Raw genomic sequence first — 25325 nt, 5'->3', positions numbered from 1 at the left:
TGTGGGTCAAATGCACAATTAGATGGCTAACTATCTTTTTAAAGCTTGAGTGTTAGATAGTCTTGTTGAATTAACAGAGAGCACAGAAAAAATGTCAAACGCAAGGTTTCTTACACTTTTTAGACTTTCATTAAAATTACTTCAAAGACTTGTTTAAACAAGCATGTAAAGAGAAAAGTCATAAGTAGTGGAGAAACTATGAAAATGTTTATCAAGTAGAAAACAAGTCCCTATCAACATAAAACCATTTAAATATCATATATCTCACAGCCAATTTTCATTTTCAATGATTTGTAAAACTTTTTCAATTAAATTACTTCTAGGAAAATGGTATTACATTCATTTTTGAGCAATATCTGAGATACAAAGCAAGAAAATAATTGACCAATATAGAGAATTATTTTGGAATAACAGCTACATAACATGACATTTCATATTCCAAACCTTTTATAACACACAGTAATAGGTGAAAACTCAAAGCACAGATTAACCATACCCTCCAGACAACCACAGTCACTAAATGAGAAGGAAGCAAACAAAAAACCTGATGCTTACTTAGCATGCCCCTGTAGTTGAGGTCCATGTCCCGACTCTCAGAACGAATCTTAATGGCATCTAGGATGGCATCAGGTGACAACAATCCAGAAGGTCTTACAACATTCAGTAGCTCTGTTAGACTCATTAGTGGCAAACGTACTGCTTGCATGATTTCAGCATGGTTTTCCTTGGGGTTATGTTTACACCAGTTCATCAAAGCTTGGAAAATGTCCTTTTCAGGAGCTGCAAATGAGTCTCTCAGAACAATACTTAGAAGAGCAGCCTGGAAAAGAGAAATAAGAACAAAAAATATACCCCCTAAATAAAGAGAAATTAGGTTGATTTTTTTTTTAAATCAAGCAAAATTAAAATAAGGCAAAAATTAATGGCTATTTAAACTTATAGCTATTAAAAACAATCTTCAAAGGGGTGACTCCCTGAAATTGTAGATTAGTTATGCAAGAATTACAGAATCTATGACCAAAATAATAGGCAATATAACAAAAATCACTAGAAAAAAATTGAAATGTAGAGAACTAATCAAATCAATATAATACCATTCAGTAGTTCAAATTTACCTTGGAATATTTTAAGACATTTGGGGACTTAGCAGAATAGTTCAAAATATTCCTTTAAACTTAGGCTGCTATAAGACCACTGATGAGGAAAAAAAAAAGTGTTGCTTGAAACCACTTTTTTTAACTATTTCTAACTACTTGGGACTTCTGTCCTGTCACAATCTTTCTCTTTTGGTACCAACTAAGAATCACCAGGTAAAAACTTCAGTGGCTCTTATTCATGTAGAAAATCCACTGACTGCAAAATGAGAACACAAATTATCTAATAGCTTTTTGATTTTCACTTAGTTAGCAGAATAATCAGGAGCTTGCCTAGAAAAAGGAAAGATCTCTCCTATATACTATGACTGGCTATGTCAAAGACCTCAAAGTGTGCACTTTCTGATGAATGATGTTTGTTCATTTTTTATTGATAATACACTCTCAAAATTCAGATTTAACAAACTGCATATGACAAAGTACAGAGAGAGAAAAATTTTTTTTTCCTTATACAATGATTAATTTACAGCAGTGTCATAAACTCACTCAAGTAACAGACCCTTCACAGCTCTTCCCCTAAGAAAAAAAAACACTTTAAAAAGTCCCAATTACAGCATCATTCATTCAAGGTGCTCTGCTGCTTCATGTGAACACTACTTGAAAACACTCTCACTATTAAGTTCAGCCAAAAGACCCTTCCAGAGTAAGTGCAAAATTTCAACTTCATAGAACAGCCAGACTCAGTCACAAATATTTATGCATCTAACAAAAAAAACAACACACAAAAAAACCCAAACCACACCACCATATTCTGCAAGTTCAGAACATGATGACAATCAGCAATATAAATCACAGTAATCTCCAGAATGCTTTAGATCACCCAGCAGAAAATCACCCATCACTGATGAAGCCTTTATCAAGGAATCAATAGAACAAAGTATGTCTTGTCATATTCAAGTCTATATTTGACTTCCCCTCTGAAGCATTCAGAAGCCAAATTATATTATACCAGGAACAGATCAAATAAGACAAATTAAAATTAGATTGTCTGCTGCCATATTTTAGAACACTCCATTAGATATACTATATTAAACTATATTGAATGGTTAGTACCTAAACATTTCAGAACAGATTGCCAAAATTTTCAGTTCAGCTTATCTTGAGTATTTCTGACCCCCAAAGTTTCACAAGCATAAAATAACTATGAGCTAACACAAGTTTTTAATTGGTTCCCCCATTAGTATTTCATCACAAAACTGTATTACCATTAAAATTAACAGCCCTGGGGGAAAAAAGTGCAAACTAAAGATATACCTTAGAAAGTGACAGGAAGCCTTCGCTGGAGAGCACCTCTTGGGCATTTCTATCCATGAACATACAGCACATAAAAGTTAATTTGGGAAGAGAATAAAGACTGGCCACATCAAAAGTCATACAGACATTCTGAATATTAAGTATTGTGCAAAGATACTCAGACGTGGAATCCTCCAGTTCTGGGAATCCATATTTATGTGCTAGGCTTAAGAAGTCAAGAAGAATCTCTTCTTTCTCATCTCGTAGTGTAGCACGACCAGTGTAAATGTATTTCAACAGCATGGTAAATGCTTCTGCAGTGGTGTCCTGAAGAGGAATTTCTGCTTCAGGCTGAGATTCTCTCATTCCTCCGTACAATAATGCTCTATAAGAAAAACAGTTTAGTTTAGTTAGCAGCTTATCCCTCTGACAAAATTCACTGGAATATTAAATATTGAAAAATGCCCAGCTCTTAAAAAAAAAGCTGGATTAGTATTATTCCTAGTTTTAAAATAGATATTCTAATCTGTGTCAGCCAAACCTCAATTCCAACTCATCAAAATGAAACTTGTTATCTGACTATATGCCATAGAAACACCATTTATACTCTGAGAAATCAAAACAACTTTGCAGTAGTACTTTCCTGCTCTCAAGTTCTTTTTCTTGAATTTGCAAAACTACCTTCAAAATCCAATTTAATGAAGGTCAAAAGAATAACACTGTGACATGGTATTTATCCTTTTCTATTTGAACACAATGATTTGATGTGCTGGGAAACATTCACACAGAAAAGGTCACACTCAATGGACAGATGATTACACCCTGAAAAGTTCATAGGGAAACAATGTTTATCTCATCTACACAAAAATTTCCTGTGCGCCTGACAAAGAGCCTTAGTTCACCTGAAATAATGGCATCTAGCAGCCAGGATCACTCTGTGTGCTGGAAAGCGCTTCTTTTCCACAATAAAGGTAACGTCACTGTATTCTTCCCCGTTCATTAGAGCACCAATATGCTCTGACAGAATGTGGACGTGGTCTATCTCCCCCACAGCTGTGTATGGACGAAGTGGGTGGCTGTTACTCATCTTGGAGGGATGGTGATACTGGTAGCCTAAAGGACAAAGAAAGCAAGCAGTATTGTACAGGGCAAAAATATTAAGCAAGCATAGCATAACAGAATAGCAAGCATAACAGCAGTAACAAGTTACTAATTTAAGTAATTATATATTACAAGAAAAATTAAACCAACAGGTTTTCTATGAAAGTTTACTTTCAACCAGACTCAACACAGCTGGCACCAACGATTCTAGCTAAGTATTTCAGAGAATTGTCACCTCGTTATTCAGCCAACACATTTACTTTAAAAAAAGTTTCCAACAAAGGGAATTAAAAACTAAACTATTTTACATCATATTTCCATTAAAAAGCAATTTTTATCTGAATTAAAATGCACACACACAAAATAGAAAAAAGCAATGTGACCAATTAAGTTTAGTCTTAACTCTCCAGTCTGTACTAGAATCAATGAAAAGAAAAATTGTTTTTGCAGGTTTCTAGTCAGCTTTTCAGAAATGGGAGAAAATAAACAATCAGCATAACTTTTAATAAATAACAAAGTCTGTCAGAGAGAAAAGCTTTACAATGTACAATTCAATTTTCTTATTCTTTACACTCAGTTTTCTTGATGACTTCTTATTTCTGCACATATATACACACACCCACATACAGAGATATAGATATATAAAAACATACCTCTCAGTCATAAAACTAGGAGACTGCCCACTAATGTGTAATACAGATAAATGCATTAGTCCTATCTTCTATAGAATTCGTTTGTTTCTTCTTCCTTCACAACAGGTTTTAACTTTTTATGGTTTTGGTTTATTTTGACAACAGAGACTTTCTGTATTCTCAATGGCAAGAGCATCCAAAAGCAAAGTTAGGTCTTACACTGGCTTCTACTGTGACACTTCGGTTTACTTTTCTTTAAAAAGAGGTTGGTTGTTTCAGATAATGACCATCCATATCTTCAGAGGTATCTTCCCTGCTCCAGTTACTAGACACTTTTCAAAATGGGCAGACATCCAGTGCTGAAGAAACGTGGTGTACCACACGAACCAAGAAAATGATGAGGCCATACCTTACACACACCTAACACATGAATCTTTCAAGTCAAATATTCATGACAGAAATACACTTTTAGATTCTACAATAAAAATACTATGAGAAAAAAACATGTTAAAAAAACCCCAAACAGACACACTTGGGGTTATTATTTGCACTTAAACACATGGAAATGCTTTATCCAAAATCAAGATACAGTGGAAATACAGTCCCAAAGAACCTCAAATGAAACTAAACAGAAAGTGATAGAAATAGAAAATAAAATTTAAGAAAAATACAGCATACTAAATCAATCATAGATCACAACACAAATGGGAACAAACCCCCAAGTTTCCACTGGCTGTCTCTGCTACTTGAATTAGAAGCTGTGTGCCTGTGAATCCACTACACCACAGAACCAGCAACACTGGCCAAGATACAGGAGACAGCCTAACCAAGGGAACACAGAACACTGCAGTCATTCTTCTATCCTGACATGAAAGCAAATTAATTTTCAGGGTTTCATAATAACAGACTATTTCTTCCACTTGCATTGGTTAACTTACAATTAGTTAAGACAATTTAGATTTACTCCACACACACTTCAAGTAAGATTTACTTCCTAACAAGCAAGACTACGTTGATTACATCAGCCCAGTAACATCTGCTTGTACCAGCAATGCCACTTACCACAACATTATTGTTTGAGACTTTATAGACAATGATAAAATTGAAATGTCCTTGAAAGAAAACTTTTTATTACACTGAGGGAGAATACAAAGAGATTTTATTTGTTACTTAGCTGCAGTCTCAGGTCTGGGTACTGCTTGAAGACTTCCATACCACACCCATAATTGCTGTTGTTGATCTTCATTTGCGATAGTCAGGCAAACCAACTACATATGAATTATACATTATCAAGGAACTTGGTATTATCTCTCTTCTGCTAGTTTAAACATTTGTTGATTCAGGAAGCTGATTTATGATACTTCATCCATGTACAAATATTGGCACATTTTAATTTTACAATCTATTTTTATTTCAACTTTTTTACTACATTCTACTGCTTTGTTTCCTGAATCCACTCTTGTCTTGAAACAGATACTGTCTGAACAAAACTAAGAGACTGTAAAAGTAGTGAATACAAAGGAATGCCACCAGCTGCACATTAACTTTGTTTTCAGTAGCTGTGGATGTTGTCATGTGCCAATAGGGCAGAAATCTCAAGGGAAATTGTTTCTATTTAAAGCTAAATAAACAAATAAAATCAAAAGCACACTTCCCTCTCAAGAACATATAAACCCCTGTCTAAACAAGTATCGGTGTCTATAAGAGGGCGAAGTCTGAAGTGGGAACAGTTGCTAGTGACCTGAGAATGCCCAGTCCTTATGAACATCAAGATGATGAACGACAGCAAGCAATGAAAGGAAAAATTTAGATATTGCCCTGTGTGTAAGCAGCAAGAAAAATTTCTTCTGATGTGTAATGCTCTCCAAATTGCTGGTTCTACATACTATTCTGAACCACCAGTTTCAAACACGAATCTGCCGAGCACAGGAACTACAGGAGTCAAATGATGGCTACAAGCAGAGGAGGCCTTTCAAAGGCTTGAATGACCCAAATTATTGGTCTCTGTTACCTTTACAAAACCATGTTCCTAACTTTTCTGTGCGCTATGGGGACCACCAGTACATTGAAGAAACATGCCAACTCATCTATTTTCTACTAGTACAGCTTTCCAACACAAATTTTGTCTGTATTGTGGATTTTTCATATAAAGCAGACCAGTGAGACAGTCCTGCCTCCAAAATATAGAACTAAATAATACATGGCTTCATATCTTCCTAGGATTAATTAATGGTAAAAATTCGGGCAACCCTTTAAGTGATCTGTACGTTTCTTGTTTGAGGAAGTAAAACTTAATAACCTCTTTAGTCATGCCAAATTGCTATGAGCTCACAACTTCCCTGTATAGCTAAACATGTCTTTTTCTAGCTGTTATTCAAAAGTACTATTTATGATTAAAAAAAAAGATGGATGTTGCTAAGAACTAGGGCAGAACCCTTCCTGAAGCTCCCTCTGGCATCTCCTGTCATCAAACAACATCAGCTTTTCAGAGAATACAGGTGCTTACTCCTCCTGGCAGTCAAAGAACATGGCATTTGCAAGCCTGCTGCCAGCACCATAACCTATTTCCAGGAGGTATTCAGAGCTAATTAACTGCTTCAGGAGTCAGCTGCCGCAGCTTTGCTCGTGACACAGAAATAAACAAACAAAAGTCTTCTCAGTGATTTTGAGGCACCATTAGAACTGTAACAATCTGAAAACGCATTTGTTAAGTCCTAAGGCCTACAAACCACTTCTCTGACCTCACTGAAAGACACGCTATTTGGTGGCCATCTTCAACAGTGAGCATGTGAAAAATGCAGCCCAGTATTTATGACATAAGGCAGCATGCAACACTACATAATGTGTGCTGTGCCTGGAGAAACAACCACCCCTTCCATGCTTTCAGTTTCCTGTACTTCTGCTCAGCAGGTAATCTGTAACATGTTATGGAATACAAAAACATCATCTAGGGAATTCAGCAACGACATCCTTCCTTTCCATTCAGTTTCGTTGAAAGATCAGCATTCAGTCTCTTCCCTCCCTCATTGAGGCTACCATTGAAGAATCCTCTGAAAAGCAGTGCTGCTTCAATGAAACATCAAAGTGTTGTTTTTCTACCAGGTGTAGAAAATTGAATATAAGAAATTAATCATAAATTATTTGAAGAAAAATTTTATATAACATGAATAAAGAATGCTTACATCATAACTGAGAGCTCTACCAAAACTTTAGAAATAAATGCAAGTAAACAGACTATTGCTAGAATTAATTTTTTCATTAAATAAGTTCAGTTTATAAACACTGAGCAAGTAATTTCATACCTTTAAAACAACTAATTCCTACATACTCTAGTTTGCACCTAGGAAGCTAATACTTTTATCAGAATTACACAAAGAGAATTTTCTTAAATGTAATTCTTTTACACTGCTCTTCTATCTAAAAATTTGTACTCAGTTGATTGGATGGCACTTGAGTATTATTTTAATTTTTAAAAATTCATTACTTCATAATTACTTCATATATAGTAAATAAATTCCAGTAAAATATTACTTTAGTTTCAATTTCTATTACCACAGACTCCCAGAATGTGATAGATGCAACAGTAACACTACTGTACAAACATAGCACTGGTTCAAATAATATGGTTTTTATATTTTCAATGGATACACATATGTCATTTCATAAATATATAATCTCAGGGAACAGAATTTTTAGTAAATACTTCAACATGCAGAGTGTAAATACTTAGGTTCTGTCAGAACCCTAGCTGCTTTGTACTTTTAAGTAACAATGGTTGGTTCAACCAAAGTTGAACCTGAGTGAAAATTGTAACGGGAAAAAAACCAAAACAAAACAAGTTTTGATACTTTGTAGCCAAGAACACAAATAACATAATCAACCCGTATTACTTTATAAATACAGAATTTGAAAGCTCAAATAAGCGCAATTCACAGAACTTTCAAGTCTCATCTCCAACCCTTCTGTTGTGAAAGGACTAAAAGGAAAGCAGATGGTAACATTAATGGAAACTAACCACACCATCCAATCACAGCATTCTACACAGCAATTTAGTACCAAAAAATGTTTTGACTCAAAGCATATGGGAAGTTATGCCCTGCTCATCAGCAAACACATTCCCGTCACTTAAGTGCTGTAGTGCTAACATTTTGCATTCCGCTCAGACGCTTTCCTGTCACAGAAGACAAGGAATAAGTTTAGCTAAGTACAAAGAACAATATACTTAGTGCAGACTATTTATTAACATATATATAATATTAACCTGGTTAAAATGGCATGTAACAAAAACACTAAAATCTCAAGAAAACACATGAGGTCCACTCACCAGCGAAGCTGTCCGAAGACCTACAGTGCGCGTAGCCTGTAGGCAGATTCCCCGCTTCCGGGAAATTAGGGTTCTTCGCCATTCTGAACAGCAGACAGATTGAACAGCAAGCTCATAGAAATGTTATTCAGCAACATCCAGCTGCACAGCAACAACTGGACCATTTCCTGGAACAATGCATGAAATACAGGCCATCAGAAACCATGAGCACAAAGCCTTAGGATGAAAGTGAGAGAGATGCGTATTTCTCAATCCAGCTTCTGGCAGAAATAAATTCTTTAAAAAGCCTTCAATTTTACAGGAGAATGTCTAAAAGCAGAATACAGGAATAGTATTGCTGTTCTGAGTCATCATAATTTAATCCTGACTGTTAATATTTTTAACCATCACAGAAGACAGTAACACGATGCCATACTCATTATAAGCCAAAAAAAATTCCATCCTGGCATTTCTGCTCCAGCATCAATGTCCCTGAAAACACCATTTTCCCAGATGGGTGTCCTAATTATACCAGGTCTATACAAACTGTATCACACATGCTTTATTCCCTACACAGACAAAATTCTCCAAGTGTTCTTGCCTAACTACAGTTTTGGGGGTTCTGTTTGGGTTTTGGTGGTTGTTTTTTTTTTACAAAACTTAAGGCAGCTGCAGACTTTTCTATTGCACAACACTTTTTTTAAACAGGAAACCAAAAAAAACCTGTAAGGTCAGGAAATGGAGAAATACAGAGGCTTGACTTGCTTAAATTCATAACTAACATAATGAGTCTCTCTCAACAACTGCAAATTACTGTTAACCTCCCCATCAAACCTTCCAGGAGGAAAACTAAACTGTATTTAATTTGCTAAAGGGATGATACCTTGATTTATGAATTCTGTCATAAGGGTCACTATAATTTTCCTTATGGGATATGTTGAAGAGAACAAAGAAGGTGAAGGCACAAAAAAATATTTTTAGGTAGTCTCATGACTAGAAAGTAATCACACCTTAATCCTGAAACTCAAATCCAGGCTTTTTACAAATAACGTCTCCTGGATTTTAAGGATCAAAAGGTAATATGTAAGTATCTTTCCTATAAGTAATGCATGTTGTCATGTTGGCCTGTGTTATTAAAATACATTGAAAAGCCATTCATAAAAATTCTTGGTGTCTTTTTTTTTTTTTTGTTAAATTTGAGCAAACATCTCAAAAGAAGAGTTCCAGCACCTGATTTAGTTTTGTAACAGAAGACGCATCAAACACACCTGCTCTGTGAACAGGCTCCAATTAAACCCTAAAACACAAAAAAAACCCTTAAAATGATTCCAGCACAGGACTTTAAGAAGGTCTGTGCGCTGCGCTTTAAAAACATGAGCAAAAAGCATTGCTCGGCAAGCGAGATCACCGGCAGATTGCTAACAAGTTAAGATCAAGTTAGCTTTTTTAAAAGCTGATAATATGTCTTCTAAGCTACGAGTAATTTCAATGAATCACGGTAGTGCGTAACTCGCAGAGTGGTTAAACTACTACGACACCAAAACATCAGGGAAAACACTGAGCACCGCCAGAGCGTCAAAACACTGAACTTATACTTTTAAAGGAATACAATTCGCATCAGACGGCCACAGCACGGCCCGGAGAGGCCGGCCAGGGGCAGGACGAGGGGCGGCAGGTGGGGCGGGCGCGCAGCAGAGCCGGCGGTGCGCCCAAGGTCGCGCCCGGGCTAGCCGGGGCCGCCGCCGCCCGCAGCTCGGGAGGCGCCAGGGGAAGCGACCCCAGCCCGCTCGGCCGCCCCTCCCTCCCTCCCTAACAAGGCACTTCAGGTGAAATCGCTTCCCCGCCAAACGCGCCCGCCGCCTTGCCCGGACGGCAGCGCTCCCCCGGCCCGCCCTGCCCGCGCCCGGCGGGAGCCGCCGACAGCAGCACCTCCAGACCCCGGGCAGCCTCGGGGCCCCGCTCGGCCTCGGGGCCGCCGCGCCCCTCCCGCCCGCGGGACTCACCGGCCCCGCCGCCGCCGAGGCCTCCTCCCCCCGCCCCGCCGCCGTTCATACGTCACCCGGCGGCGCGCTGACGTCACCAGGCAGCAGCGGCCTGCGTGTGACGCCGGTGGGTCCCGCCGCGCTGCGGGAGCGCCGCCGCCGCCGGCCCGTTTCCTGCTCCGCCCCTGGAGCGCGGCGGGCGGGACGCGGCGGCGCTGCCGGGCGGCAGGCACTGGGAAAGAGCGGCTGGTGTTCAACCTTCCCCGCCGCCTGCCCGCTGCTCCTTGGCCGCGTTCAAAATCCCTGTTTCCTTGGTAGCGGCGTGCGTAGCTCCTGCCCTTCGCTGCGTGTCCTGCTTTCCTGCGTCAGGAGAGCTGTTCCCAGCGGGAATGGGGAATGTGGGCCTGTCGCTACGTAACCGTGAGAGTGACTTCTGTTCCACTGCGTGAAGCTAAATTTAAGCCCTCCGAGAGGCAAAGCACTACACGCTATTTAATTCCATGCTTTATTTAGAAGATAAGAGCCCTTCCTTGGGAGAAGCAAAAATAGTGGCCTGTAATCAGTGAGAACATTAAACAATTTCAGAAGTTTTCCTCAATATTATCTAGTATTGTTCTAAATGTGTCTAAAATATCTTTTAAACGTTGAAGATTAAAAGACTTATCATTAACTGGTTGGGTTTTTCTGCTTATTAAGCAGAGAAGCTTTAGCACAGTCTGCTCCTACTTATGTAGTTATCCACTGGACTACATGATAGGAAAGGTGTCTGCTAATGCCTTTCCAAACAATTCCATGGGCTGCGTGTGGGTGTTAATGTCTTTGAAATAGTTCCTAATGTCTCTACCAACTTCAAGCCCCAGGCTTGTTAGAGCCTAGACAATTTGACTCCTGAAACAGACAGTGGGTCCACGCACAAGCCTTAGTTTCTGAACTTTGGGGGAAAATGACATGTTTGTTTCTGAACTTTGGGGGAAAATGACATGTTTAAGGAGGAAATATGTGATAGGCAGTTCAGGCAGCCTGAAGAGTGCAACATGTGGCTGGGAGTTTATAACAGGCATGTGCCCGAGTGAACACTCTCCCTTTTCCTTGAATAAATTTGCAGGACTCCTCTGTCTCTTCTGTGGACACTGCCTTTCCATAGTGTGGCTTTTCTACTCAACTGGGGGCTTTCCAGGGTCCTTCCACCATCTGGGACCAACACGTGGAGGAGCCAGTCACACCTCACCCAGTTTTTAGGTGACCAACTCCCTCTGGCACTGCCAGCACCAGGCAATTGATTGGGTTCTCCTGTCCAGGAGACAGACAAGAGGTGGACCAGGGAGGTCTGTGAAGAGTCCACAGGAAAGGACCACTGGAAATTTCACTGCTGAGTACAATGATTCAAAACAGAATCCTCAAAGCAAAACAGCATGCCTTTCAGTCATCTAGAATTCAACAAATAAGCAAAGCAACATGTCATCGTGCTTTAATATTTTTTGTAGTTTTCACCAATGCTTTATTGGGAAGTGAACTGCAATGCAATTACACTATTCGTTAGCCTTTGGTTACACTACACATTATTTGATAGCCGCATAACTGAAGAAGTTTGGTGCTGCTCAAACCAGAGTAAGACAAGGCAGAGGGTTTTTTATAATTTGTGTAACACATGGAAATGCTACATGTGTTTCTGCTGCTCACAGGTATGTACTATGAGCTATTGTTTTGGGAGGGCAGATCAAATGTCTAGTAGTAGGAAACTTGTTTCAGATACTCTTTTTCATTAATTTCCTAAGGCAGAACATACAGAGCATTTAAGTAAAACATAGCCCCAAGCTTCTACTGAAATAAAAATTATGAGCAAGTTCTTCCTAGTGTTGAAAGAGACAAGGGTCACTGTGAGTTAGCAACTATGAGACCTCTTCTCTTGGCAGTCAATCAGCAGTCAGAAGCTGAGCTGAAAGACTGAATTCTTTCTGCTGTACAGATTTATCCCCTCTGTAAACTTTCTTTTTCCAAGACTGCTTAAGGCTGCTCCTTAAAAGAGTTTTGTTTGGAATAATATAAGTAAGATTATGACTTTTATAAGCATGCTACTACTCCAGTCAGAATTAGCCTGACATTTTATTTTCTAGTAGATGAGATGGGACATGAAGCCTTCAGGATCTTCTGACTTCATAAAAAAATATACTGAAGTTTCTTTTTGCCTTCTCATTGATGCTCGTCAGTAGTAACACAGTAGTTGTTGTCGTTGCTACTTTAAATCCAATCAGTGTGAGATGCAGTGAGCTTCTGGGAACAAATCTTTTGACAGTGTTTATTGAAATATTAACATAATGAATGTTCAAGAGGAGAATCTGTGTAAGTGCTCTTCCAGAAAATGATTCAGTATTCCTAACTGGAAAGAATTTGCAGTGGAATCACAGGACAAGAGAAGAGGAATCCAGGTGAGGTCCCAGGGGATAGTTTTGGAGCAGACTCTAAACATGACTGATTCATTTCTATTAAGCAAATTTCACAAACATCTGTTACAGATTTTCTCCAGGAATCTGAAAGTGGGTCTCTCTTATACTTCACTAGCACTAAGTGAGAGTCACCATGTGGTTAGGATTCAAAATTTCAATCCAGTAGCCATCTGGATCCTGAACAAATGCAAGTCCTTTCATTTTACCTATTAGGGGAAAAAAAAAAAGACAAAATTAAGACTACATGACTGTTTCTAAATGTCAAATTTTCAAATATAACTAACTTGAAAAATATTTTTCCTTTTGCATGAGAATTAGTTCAAATTTAGACAGATAATTCTAAAAACATCCAGATTAGTTTTTAATTTGCATTAGATCTCTGTATGCAAAACTGTCAATCCTAATCTCAATAAAGCTGTAGTTAAAAGTCACTTCAGAATTCCATCTTTTGTTGATTGAAATTTTTTGCATGGACCCTGTAACTGTTCATCCTCGAAATTCAGAAAAATATTTTTGTGCTCTGGGGATGTTTTGATGTATTTTCTTGAACTGGCTTTGCTGGTATAAAATCCTGTGTTCCTCTGCCCTCTTCATCTCCCATCATTCCTGACTCCACACTGAAATTTTGCCATAGAATTGTTACCTCTGACATGATTTACGGTACACTTCCGCATCAATTCATAAAGCAAAGAAATGCAGGATAGGATCATTATAAATGTTACTGTTGGAAAACATATTATTCCTTAAAACAGGGTCCCCAAAAGTTGTTTTCAACAGTAGATCAGGATAGCACAGCTTAACATGTTATCTTTGAAGTGTTAACCACACACTTGTAGTATACTTGCTCCATGAAGTTATGTACTGTAACAGACCCAGCGTAGCTCTTAATATATTCTAGTCACAAAAACAACTGAGAAACAGATGTTTGATCAGTAAGGCAGGAAAATAAACCCCATGCTTGATCTCCCAGCCTGCTCTGCAAAAACAATGTGAAGCCAAAAACTCCCTCCTCCTCCTCCTTGGCATTTGCTGCATCAATTTTCTTTCTGAATTTTAAAAAAGAGCTTTTGCTCTGCCCCCACCCTTTGTCTGCTTCAAGAGTTCTTTCTTGTGATTCCCTCCATTTATAGTCTAAGCTTGTTCTTCTATGTACTTTCATTCCTACCACTGCACAGCTCTAAGTCAGCAACTCTCATTTCAAGCCTCTCACCATTTAACAAATTTAAAAAGGCTCAGAAACTCTAAAATACTAGAAACACCAAGATCTATTCTTAATTCAAGAAATCAAGTTAAGTTTTCAGCTATACTTCTTATTTTGCTTCAGCTGAGAACACAGTGAATAAGATGAAAATCACTTAAATCTCTTTTCAATTACTAGTATTACATGTCTGTTTTTGAATGCATCAGTCCTAAAGATCTCATGAGGTCTTTTCATGAAAGAGAATCCAACTGAAAAATGCAAGACCTCCCACCACTTCTGCATTTTGCAATACTTTCACATACACATTCTTTGCTTATATACTCTCTAGGTATTTATGCTATACATTATGCAAGTCAATTATGATACAGACTAACAGGGCTATTCCTACCAAAGCTCAAAGAACAGTTAAAAATGTAATAACTAGTAGGTTGTATAGTAGGTGTTAGGTTTTACATGAAAATAGCAGAAAAGTCAAGGATGACTCAGTTTAAATGAGTGGGACTATGTTTTCTGACTTTTTTTTCCTAAGACAAGAACCAAGCAGATGTGCCATGTGAATTTTTTTCCATGTTACAGTAAATTCTGTAACGACTCTAGGCAGCAGTATACATGACATGTAAACTATGACACCAAGAGAGAATGTGAATGTTACTGAAGGCCAGGCTGCACACAGAAGGTACGTAGCAGACTGATGTATTATTATATGGATCTATTGCCAGTTTTGCCCACTCTAGGAGGCAGTCCAGGGGTAACTGCTTCTAGAAAGCTCTAAGCAGTGGCATCTCCTGGCAACACATGACCCAGCTTTCCAGGAAGATCTCATAGACAGACTATATTAAAATCAAAGAAAAAAAATTACGTGCATTTCTGATCAAGACTTACCATCATCTGGTTTCTTCACAAATTTCACTCCTAGTTCTTCAAACCTCTTACAAGCTTTATAGACATCAGGAACAGCAATTCCAATGTGTCCTGTGCAAGAAGGTAAAAAAGGTGAAGTGCATTATAAATATTGCTGAGTGTTCTGTGAAAGAAGTTAGTTTAGTATTTCATGCTGTAGTTCACATAAGGTATGACTATATTTAAGAAAGAATTCCAGAAAGAGCGTTTTGGGTATTAACATTATTCTTCTTCAAACAGTTGTCTTTTGATAATGTCTTTTAATTATGAATGTTAGAGTTGAAGTATCTTGTGTTGTTTAGAAAAGAACTTTATTTAGAACAGGAAAAAATAAGATTTTCAATCAAATTGTTGTATCAGTATGTTCTTCCTTGAAGTGCAGCTCCATAACAGGATTTTGTTGTATTTGCTCTGTTTAACAGCTCATGGAGTTTATCATTAATGCTGTTTTTGCAGAGACTGACACTAGTGCTATGCAAGGACTGAGCTTACAAATCACTTCAGGAGCTTTAAATGTCAGGTGGCTGGACCAAGTGTGAAAACGTATTTCACAGCAGTGACCTTTCAAGCACTCAGAGTATCAAATCAAGCCACACAAATAATATCCTCAGTGCTACAAACCAACGGAATTGTCCTTCTACCTTACAATCATTAACTAGTGGATTATACAGCAGATATCCAAGATTAAATCAGTTCAAGCACCATGATAATCTAATACACAACCACAACTGATGTTCTTCACTCAGGAATTACAATTAGCATGTGTCTGCTTGCCAAAGGATTAGATTCTTGATAAAGAGTCTATCTATGGCTCATTACTCTGAAACACATTGCTTAATTTATTCTCCTCATCTTTCACAGTATACATGTTGAAAGAAGAAAGATAAAAGATGAAAAGCAAGTTCCCTACTTTCCAAGAGTTAGTACATTTTATTTCAAAACTTAAAAACTATAAACACAAGACTAAAGACCTACCAAATCCTCGGGGATCTGAATTGCCATTGTGGTAAGACTGACTGTCATCATTTTCAGTGCCCCAGTTGCTGTAAGAAGTAATTATTACATATTGAAGAAAAGCATTAAAATTAACTAATCCTAAATGTTCAGTTTCCTTGGGGAGGGTAAGTTGTTTCTCCTAAAAAACCAGAGAATTTCAACTGTTTGCTGCCTTCATTAAACTGCGAAGATCCTCCCTAGTCATGGGCTCCAGGGATGGTCTTGGGACTAATCCAGTCATGTTCACATTCCTTCACAATTATTTAGGCTCTACATTTGAATGGGTCAGGAATACTCCTGTCTCATTCAGATTAGAGAGGTTTTGTTGCACAGATCAGTTGAACTACCCATCAGTGGGGAACAGTAAGTGAGGGTAGCAGGTCCTGCAGTTAAGTGAAACAGCATTTGGGAGATTGTGTCTGCACAATTATAATGATTAGCAGCATTAACCAAATTGTCCTGTTTACAGGAAGCACATGTTTTGACTTAATACTCCTTCAGATTAGATTCCAAATGCAACAGTTACCCATTATTAGCTGCTTTGGGGATCCAAAGAAAGGTCCCTAAATTACATACCCAGATAGCATGCATATAAAATATACCAAGTACTCTTTCATATTAATGTACACCTAGCAGTTTGAAAGAGCTCTGCAAGAGGAAGATTAACCTTTCCAAGTATCCAATCTCGGATGTATTTCAAGTTTCTATGACAGTGAAGATGTATCCACAGTAATCATTAAATTCTTATTCAATCTAATGGGATTTACACTAATCCAATACTGTTTAATCACTGTTAGCAAAGTATCATCTCTATGTAAATACTTACTGTGTCAGTTCAAGTGTAGCTTTTCTAGAGAAGGTCCAAGGTGTTCTCTCAGCTTTATCTTTCGGGATATCATTTTTATCTTCATACCCCAGGAAATAGAGTGAGAACTTCATAGTAGGAAAGTCAAATTTTTGAAGCAGTCTAAAGGGCAATATTATTTTGAAATAGTAACTTAAAAGGGTAGTCAGGTAGCTTCTAAATAAACCAAGATGCTTCCCCCATAGAAAAGTTATTTCCATGAATTTTTGTTCTTCTATAATCCACACCTTAAAATAGCTACATTTTAAAATATCAAATAAAAATACTCCAGAACACATTACAAACCTAAAAAATTTAAAAGAATCAGATGTTTAAAAACCAAACTACCAGTAATTGAATAGAAAAGTCAGTACAAAGGCTTGGATATTCAGATTGTCACGCTGTTACTTGACTGTGTTTTCATAGGAAAATCTTTAACCACTTTCAAATTTCACCAAGGAGTAACAGTATCTACTTTGAATTTTACTCAATCTAGAGAGCTCACTGGTACCAGACAAAGTGTAAGAACACAGCAAACATTTAAATGAAATACATTTACAGTTTCAATAGCCACCTATAAGGATAAAATCCCTTTCAGATATGACAATTTAATAAATTAAAAATACACAAAGCATACATTTTATGTAGAACATTTAACTGGAAAAAGTAGGCATGCAAAATTAATCTTATTTCTTTTTTACAAGGCATTTTTTGTCTTCACACATTTTCGCTACAGTGGAAGTAATTTATTTTACTTTACTCTGCACACATATCAAGATGTTTACAAACAAAACAGTATTTTGTTTTGAAATAACTCAATTACTAAGAATACACAAAAAGCCCCAGCATAAACGTGTTAAGCTACTGCATGGCATATGCCTTCCAAAAGCCCTCTCGAAAAGACTGAGCCTGGACTTTGTCTTCATCCTTTATTGATTTATTCTCATGTGACTAGAGGTAGTCATAAGCCACCTCTGAGAGATAGCAGAAAAAAATTAATTTCATGATTTTTAACAATGACTCCTCATTATAAGCACAGTAATAAAAGTTACCAGTTAGCTGCAGGCTCAGTGAAGAGGAAGTAAGCAAGTTGTACCCTGATAATTAATGACCTATTTAAGAAAAAAAGAAATTTCTAGTCAAGGCCAATATTAGTTCATTTGCAGCTTAGGCAGCTACAGCTTACTGCCAGAACATCCAACTAAGCATCAGCTGATGGGACAGCATTGTTATGTGGTTAGACCAATTAGTAGAATTACATTTAAAAAAAAATTATTTTCAGAAGAACAGAAAAAACCCCCAAACTTATCACAGCATACAAATTCTACTCACGTCATTCCAAGTACCCTTGTATAAAAATCCAATGATTTCTTAGGATCCTTTACTCTTAACATTGTCTGCTGAAATATAAAATCCTGTGGGGAAAAAAGGTTTATACTTTATACATCAGGCAGAATTGAATTATGGGTATTAACAAAGATGCCAGTTACTAACGAGTCTAAAACCTGGAGGTTCAGAAGTAACAAAGAGAATTACTTCAAGTGCAAATAAAACTTTTTGTCCTAATTCTATACATACAAATTTGTGTTAAATACATACATCTTTGCAATGTAATGTTTAAAATAAATAAACAATCCCATGAGTGGTATAATTCAATATGTATTATCAGATGCATCAAAATACAGTATCTTTGTATTTATTATTCTTTTATGGGGTTGTAGCATACATCAACAACTGCACACACAAGTGCAACAGCCACATGAATATTCAATATTGAGCCTCCTAGACTCCTGAGCTCATTACTTATATTATTTCATGGCACAGGTATTGAACATCTGTCAAACTGGATTATATCTTGGCAGCAAAACCGGCCTACCACTCTGTAAGGATATTTTCTTTAAGTCCCAAGGTAACTATATAACAAGAGCCTTGTGAACGATCAAGGGGATAAAAAGTGAATGGTGTAATAGTTGACCGAGGTAACGGGAAAAAAAAAAAAAAAATTCAACTACTGTGTTCTCCTAATAAAAAGTAAAAAGGTTTGGGGCGTTTTGACGGATTTTTCTGTGCCGCCCGGGCCGGGACTGGCCGAAGCGCCCGGAGCGCTCGCTCAGAGCCGGGACAGCCGCGGGCCCGGCCGAGTGCGCCCCGCGGGGTTCAGGGGCTCACAGCGACCGGCCGGCCCGGCCGCCCCTGCCCACGACCCCGAACCCCGCAGGGCTGCCCGGCAGACAGGCACCAGGGCAGCGCCGGGCCCGGCCACACTTCGCTGCCCCGCGGGACCCGGCCCGGCCCCATGCCGGCTCCCACGCCCCGCACGTCCGCCCGCTGCGGCGCCGTGAGGCGAACGGGGAGGAGCGGGCACCACAGCCCCGGGCGCGCCCGTCACCCCAACCGGCCCACCTTGGTGCTGGCATCCGGCTCCGAGCAGGCAGCGTAGGCTGCCTCGTCCGTGAGCCCGCTGGGTTCCGCGGGGGCCGCCATGTCGGGAGAGGAGGAGGAGGAGGAAGGGGAGGAGGAGGAGACGGGAAGGCGGTGCTGCGCCCCGCTGCGCCCCACGGCACCAGCCGCTCCGTCGCAAGGATGCCCGAGGAGTGCTGCAGAGGTGTGGGATCAGATGGAGGTCTGCCAGTTCATCCCTAATTCACAGCGAGCCTCCGAAGCTCCCAATCAAGCTTTTCAATTTTTGTTTTTCCGCTAGTCAATAGTTTTATCTGCACAGTTATGATTAAACAACTACATTGTCAACGTCGTCTGCTTTCTGTTTTAAGGAAAAGAGGAAGCAATCCTAAAATGAATGGGCTGTCTGGACTAGAGCCACCAAGAGTGAAGTCAGCAAAACTGAGCAGTAAGTGGGAAAAAGATAATCCCAGCAATGGGCAATCGTGACTGCTGACTCATTGACCACCCACTCAAAACGGAGCCTGGACTCAAATGGAAGAAAGAATTGGACTAATTATCATCAGAAGTGAGAGCAAACTAGCAAATAAGGAGTTGAGCATTAATGGATAGCAAGATTATGTAATTTGTAACTAATGAATGCTGATGCTTTTGTTTGTTGAAATTTATAAATATTGTAAAGTTTTGATTATTTTGAGCATTTTGTGTATTACCACCCAGCTCCCTACTTGGAGCAAACTAGAATAAAAAATATAAATACCTTGCCTCAATGTGTGAATTGATGCTGCACAGGTAACGAGCCTGTGTTCAGGACAACACAAGGACCAAAGGGAAGGAACTTCCCTGACTGTGGCTTTACTTAGATGAAGTGTGGCATGAAAGTGAGGATCTCCTATGGTGACCTGATGATGCATCCCTCCAGTTGCCACCGGGAGGCCAAGTACCACACCAGTGCCAGAGCAGACACAGCTGATAACCCAGCTCCTCTGGAATGGTGGCGCTCTATGTAAATCCCGGCAGTTGCGGGCTCTTTGGGAATCCTGGCCTTCTTTAGTGTTGACAGTTGTTAGTGTTGGCTGTTTTGGAATCACGGCAGCCTGGGTTTAGTGTTGATTTCTGCTTTTGCCTCCAGGTGCTGGGAAAAGATTTCAAGCAGCATTTGTCACAGAATTGCAGAATTGGGCAGATTGGAACGTACCACAGTGGATCTGTTCCTATTTCCCTGCTCACGCAGTGTTATCCCAGAGTACATTGTGTCCAGATGGTTTTTGAATATCTTCAGGAAGGGACACTCCACAACCTTTCTGAGCAATTTGTTCCAGGGCTCAGTCACTCTCACATTAAGAACTTTCTCATATTCTGGTGGAACTTCCTGTGCATCACTTTTTGTCTTTTATCCCTTATCCCATTGCTCGGCACTCCAGAGAAGAGCCTGGAATCATCCTCTTGGCACGCCCATCTGACCCCCCTTTAGATATTTATACACTTTGATGAGGCCCTCTTTCAGACGTCTCTTCACCCTCTGGAGTTACACGTTGTCCTTTAGTATAAAAATATAATTTCAGGCCCAAAGTGAAAGATAATATTTCTATCAAAGACACAGAATGAAAACCAGGATTGAATACCCTGTGTGGGGAAAAGAATTAAAACTCCACACGAATTAAAACTCCATCGAAAGCACAGCACTTCGGCAGCGCCGAGCTCACTCTGCGTTACTCAGGTAACTTCCATAGGCGCATTTACCCACGCCGCCCGCGCGGCCAAGCGGTTCCCAGGCACACGAGGTCTCTACGGTGGAATGGCCGTTCGGGCTTTGAGGGCCGGATTTGGGCCGGCCGTGCGCAGCGCCCTCGGAGCCCCGCGGCTGCCGGGGCCGTTGGAGCCGCCGGCCCGAGCCCGGCCCGCAGCGGTTACGGGCTCCCGGTACCGGCCCGGCCGCGCCGCCGAACCCGGAGCGCTCTGCCCGCGGCGGGCGCTGCTCCGCCCGCTGAGGGGGCTCGGGGAGCCGGCCCTGTGAGGAGACACAGCTCCGGCCAGGTCGGTGAGGGTCTTGGCCCGCGTCTGTCTCTCTCATCATCCCAAATTGCATGCCAAAGCTGAAGTGCAGGCTAAGGCAGCTCAGCTTTTCAGAAGAGAGCCGCACGGCTGTATTCTCAATACTCGGGAACCCTCCACTTCTTCTTCCCTCTCATTCTCCTTCAGCCCTAAGATGATACATGCTGGAAGCCAGACCTGCTTTCCTTGAATGAACAGTTCCTGTAGAGAAGGTTTGGAGCATCCTGGAGGGATGGAAAGGAGGTTTTGACATAAAAGCATGTTTGTTATTCCAGTCGGGAGAGAGGGGCAGATGGAGCTCACACAGGTTTTTGAAAGTGTGAGACTCGCACCTGGACCGCCAGGTATCTTGAATATAGGTTTTGGAGAGCCAGGGACAATGCAGCCTTTATGAGTTTTTTAAAGAAAGCTGCGAGAACCCCAGCACTCTCATCTTGTGCTTTAGGGGAAAGTATCAGCTAAAAGCGAACCAGTTAAATGGCAGGGAAATGAGCATCCAACCTATTCCACTGGAGTGGAATGATCAAGGAGGAAAGTACCACTGCTAACTTTGTAGATGACCAAGCCAGTCATAGAAACATGAAGAAAAATAAATAAATATAATTAATTTACATTTCACTTTTTTTTTCGTGACTTTCCTAAATTTTTTTGCCTTTTTTTTTTTTGGTGGTGCATTTGCTTCAAGAAAGAGATGAACACTTTCTGTAGCAGGTGATTGCATGCCTAAAACCCTCAGCCAATTTTTCATCTATTACATGGGCAAAAATAAGGAGCAAGTAATGCACAACCAGGTGTTGCTTTTCAAGTGTTGCTTTTCATGTCTTGCCCTTTGAGTTTTCATTTCCCAAATCAGATAATAATGGCTAAGAGAGTGTATTACACTGTTACAGCAGTAGGAGACTGCTCTTAGGCCTCATATTAACTATTTCTTGATAGTTATCTTGATCCTTATTGTAATTGTACACTGAACAGAATAGCAATTTCTGTGTATGCAAGTCTTTTCTAAGTTGCTGAATTTGGGTATATATTTTAGAAACCACAATGAAATATGTTATTTCTGTTTGAAGCCATTTCTCAGTAATCAGATATGCACTGAAATTATTTTTATTTTAAAACATATTTATTTTATAGAGATGGATTCACTCCACAAAACTCATGTGTATGAAAAATTGTTTATAAAAATATCTTGATCCTTATCTCGACATTTGTAACCTATCATAAAAATGTATATAATGTCTGATATTTTAAGAACTGGAAGATTTGATGAGGCTATTAAATTTATATACCTGGAAAGTCAGATTTGTGATGCTCCCGTCTTCTGCGAAAAGTAGACTTGAAATGTCTGGATTGTTATTAACATGATCTTCTCTTTTCAAATTTCAGATTTTAGAATGGCAGGGGTACGAAAAAATTCTAAAAAAGGTTCAGCTACTGCAGAGGAAGTAGCCAGATTTTCTCAAACGGCTCAACGATTAGGGAGCCTTTCCTCTTCGTCTCGTTCTTTTGGAAGTCAAAGTTTTTCTAAGATTTACCGCCCTAGTGGAGTTCCGAGCGTGCAAAGTCACAAAGCAAGAAAGGTTATAAGTTTCTGATTCTTTCCTCAGAATATTAAATTCAGTTTATATTAATCATTAGTTTAAATCTTTTATTTATTTATTTTATTTTTGTTTAGACTCAGTTATTTTACTAAATTATTTCTGGCAGAAAGTATTTTTTCCCATGTTTGTAATATTTTAACATTTTTAAGTAATAGAAGTCAGAAGCAGGAGATACTAGCTGAATAATTTACATAGAAGCAAAGCTGTATTCAGCTTAGTTCCTGCAAATATTTACCCACGCTAGCTACTTTTTTTTAAATGGCTGTTTAACCTTTTTGTATTAATTTAATAAATTGAAATTTTGATAGTGAACAAGGAAGCCAGTTAATGTCACATAAAAATCTTAAAATCTGACTGTAATATTCTTAATGTTTGTTTTCCTTGACATATCCTCAGATTTGACTTCACATCTTATAATAATACTTAATAATTTGTTCTTCTCTTAGCCTCTGAAAATTTAGATATTTCTAAAATTAGGGCATTTTGCAGCTGTAAATACAAGACAGTAGATTTCAGCATTAGTTGCAAGTTAAGTAGAAGGTAATTGTTGTGATCACTTAATTTATTTTTAGCTTGAAAGTCTTGCTTAATGTTTTAGATTCAATATGAAAAAGCAAGAGAAGATCGAAGAGCAAAAGTTAATGCTTCATATAAATACATATTTGAAGTTCTCAGTGCCAGTGTAGGCTTAGACTTAACAACTGTGGAGGAAATGATATTGGACGTCCCTTCGGTGAGTCTGTTCTGTATGCCTGTTTATTTAAATTTTAATTTAAAATATGTAGCGGATTACCCCTTTGATAGAAAGTGTTATCCATAATTTTGATTGTTTCTGTCAGAAAATGTGATTACTAAGGCACACAATCATCTAAAACGATACCTGACTAAATCTTTCAGCTGAGTTTCCCGGCACATTTGCAAATATCCCCAATTTTTGATTGTGGCTTTTTCATCTTTCTTACCTCAAGAAAAATATAAATACTGCTGTTATTTTGATTGAAGGGTTTCTTTTCACATCTACCAGTTCCAAACAGTTTCATCCATCTCAGACTGACTTTATTATCTTCTAATTATGATCACTTTTGTTTGTTAGGCAAGTTCTCAATGAAATTATAGGATTGTGCAAAAGTGTAACTTACGGGAGCATTTTGAAAATTGGCATGTTGTTAGTGATAAGAAGGAAGATTAATCTTGCACCTTTAAATATTATGGAAATATTTGAAAGACCCACTAAGAAATTTCAGTTTTGAGTGCTTTATTTATGTTTGGATGTTTAAAAGATTGGGTTAAGTGGGTTTGCAGAGTGTATAGATCTCAAATCTGTGGAAATTCTGAAAGCTTTCATTATTTTTGTGTGTTTAGTGTTGTCTTTCATGATGTTTCAAAGTGATTAAACAAACAGGAGGAAACCGTTAAACTGTACTTTTAATAGATTATTAAAACTCAGTATGGCTGTTGTGAAAAGACACTGATTCCCTGTAATCAATCAACTTCCCTGATTACATTTTTGTTATTTGGCTGTTGTTGCACCTGATTGATGTTACTTTTGCTGTAAAGAGATATTTGACTTAGCATTTAAAACTCAGCCAGATAGTCTCTCCTTTGATAAAACAAGTTAATTCTTAGAATTTGAGTTTTACAATTAAAAGCCAAATTTAGCCTTAATCCAAATGTGTTTGGATTTCATTTGTTTATTGATATTTTTATATAATAAAATGTACTTAGCCTCATTTGTTTGTTTTTTCCTGCTTACACAACAGAGAGGTGTGCAAAGTATTGCCCCTTTTTTACATTTCCTAAATGATACATAGTTTGAAATCATTCTGATTTAATGTGAAACTGCTGTTCTACACCAAGTTTGACTAATCCCAGCACTTGAGAAATTGAGAAACTTTGGGTTCTTGAGGGATTTTTTTGTATTTGGTTTTGGTCTGGGTTTTTCTGTTTGTTTATTTTTGTTTGGGTTTGGTTGCATTGGGGGTTTTTTTAGCTGTCACCAGGATCACCTGAAAAATTATTGTGATTGAATATTTTCCTGCTCCCAATTTTACTTTATTTATAAACAGTTTAGGCTGTTTGGGCTGTGTCAACATTGTCCCTCACCAAATTGTCATTTAATAAATTCCCATAAACATATGATTTGATAGCCATGAGTTAGGTTTTGCCCTCTAAAGTGCTAGCCTGTGTATATATTCTCACATTGGGTGTGAGAACCACATGGACTTCAAACAGCAGAATGATTCTTTACAGAATCAGTAGCTGTGGGAACAGTTCACATCTTACCTTCTGTGTAGAATCATACTAGCCTCAAAGTTACTGTTTGTTCTCCTTTTCCTCACAAGCTGGAGTTCTTCTTGTAGTAGTGAATTTTTTCCTGCTTTTTGTCACTGCATTTCAGCACTTTGACAATTTTTTCCTTCATTATTTTGCGGGTGGCTCTTTTTAATGGATTTTTCTCTGCTTTAACCTTATTATTCACTAG

The 25325-nt window shown here is 38.7% G+C and overlaps 3 protein-coding genes and 1 long non-coding RNA gene across 12 annotated transcripts in view; 2 read left to right on the top strand and 2 right to left on the bottom strand.

Moving 5' to 3' along the window:
* The window catches only part of BTBD9 (BTB domain containing 9), a 108728-nt gene extending 98148 nt beyond the window's left edge, over nt 1–10580 (bottom strand). For 2 of the 5 annotated variants that reach the window (XM_064414562.1, XM_064414564.1), the window contains exons 1-5: nt 10427–10580; nt 8445–8611; nt 3290–3500; nt 2409–2772; nt 556–820 (exon numbers count right to left, since the gene is read on the bottom strand). In XM_064414562.1, the coding sequence (XP_064270632.1) occupies nt 556–820; nt 2409–2772; nt 3290–3500; nt 8445–8526 (922 nt within the window). In that variant the 5' untranslated portion in view covers nt 8527–8611; nt 10427–10580. Of the gene's footprint in view, nt 1–555; nt 821–2408; nt 2773–3289; nt 3501–4141; nt 4554–8444; nt 8612–9691; nt 9714–10426 lie in introns of those variants that run through there. The other 3 variants (XM_064414563.1, XM_064414565.1, XM_064414566.1) reach the window with 3 other exon arrangements.
* A 1277-nt stretch (nt 10581–11857) lies between these two features.
* Nucleotides 11858–20957, bottom strand: GLO1 (glyoxalase I). Of its 2 annotated transcripts, none has more exons than XM_064414570.1 (6): nt 20389–20957; nt 18123–18205; nt 16773–16913; nt 15926–15993; nt 14933–15022; nt 11858–13055 (listed from the first exon to the last, which is right to left on the bottom strand). In XM_064414570.1, exons 1-6 carry the CDS (start codon nt 20440–20442, stop codon nt 12967–12969), a joined length of 525 nt encoding a protein of 174 aa, XP_064270640.1. In that variant the 5' UTR covers nt 20443–20957; the 3' UTR covers nt 11858–12966. The 2 variants fall into 2 exon arrangements, with proteins under 2 accessions (XP_064270640.1, XP_064270639.1); XM_064414569.1 differs by lacking the exon at nt 20389–20957 and adding an exon at nt 19194–19568.
* On the top strand, nt 19317–20574 carry LOC135297246 (uncharacterized). Its single transcript, XR_010359288.1, has 2 exons — nt 19317–19413; nt 19562–20574. It is a non-coding gene; the product is annotated as an uncharacterized LOC135297246 (long non-coding RNA).
* Nucleotides 20958–21169: 212 nt separating the features above from the next.
* DNAH8 (dynein axonemal heavy chain 8) overlaps nt 21170–25325 on the top strand; it is a 115550-nt gene continuing 111394 nt past the window's right edge. For 3 of the 4 annotated variants that reach the window (XM_064414560.1, XM_064414559.1, XM_064414557.1), the window contains exons 1-3: nt 21421–21457; nt 22629–22822; nt 23442–23576. In XM_064414560.1, coding sequence (XP_064270630.1) covers nt 21436–21457; nt 22629–22822; nt 23442–23576 — 351 coding nt within the window. In that variant the 5' untranslated portion in view covers nt 21421–21435. Of the gene's footprint in view, nt 21228–21420; nt 21458–22628; nt 22823–23441; nt 23577–25325 lie in introns of those variants that run through there. The other variant, XM_064414558.1, reaches the window with a different exon arrangement.

Source organism: Passer domesticus, chromosome 3, assembly GCF_036417665.1.
Source record: "Passer domesticus isolate bPasDom1 chromosome 3, bPasDom1.hap1, whole genome shotgun sequence".
Lineage (NCBI taxonomy): Eukaryota > Metazoa > Chordata > Aves > Passeriformes > Passeridae > Passer > Passer domesticus.
Note: the sequence above shows the minus strand (reverse complement) of the source record. Positions and strands in the feature narration are given on the sequence as shown.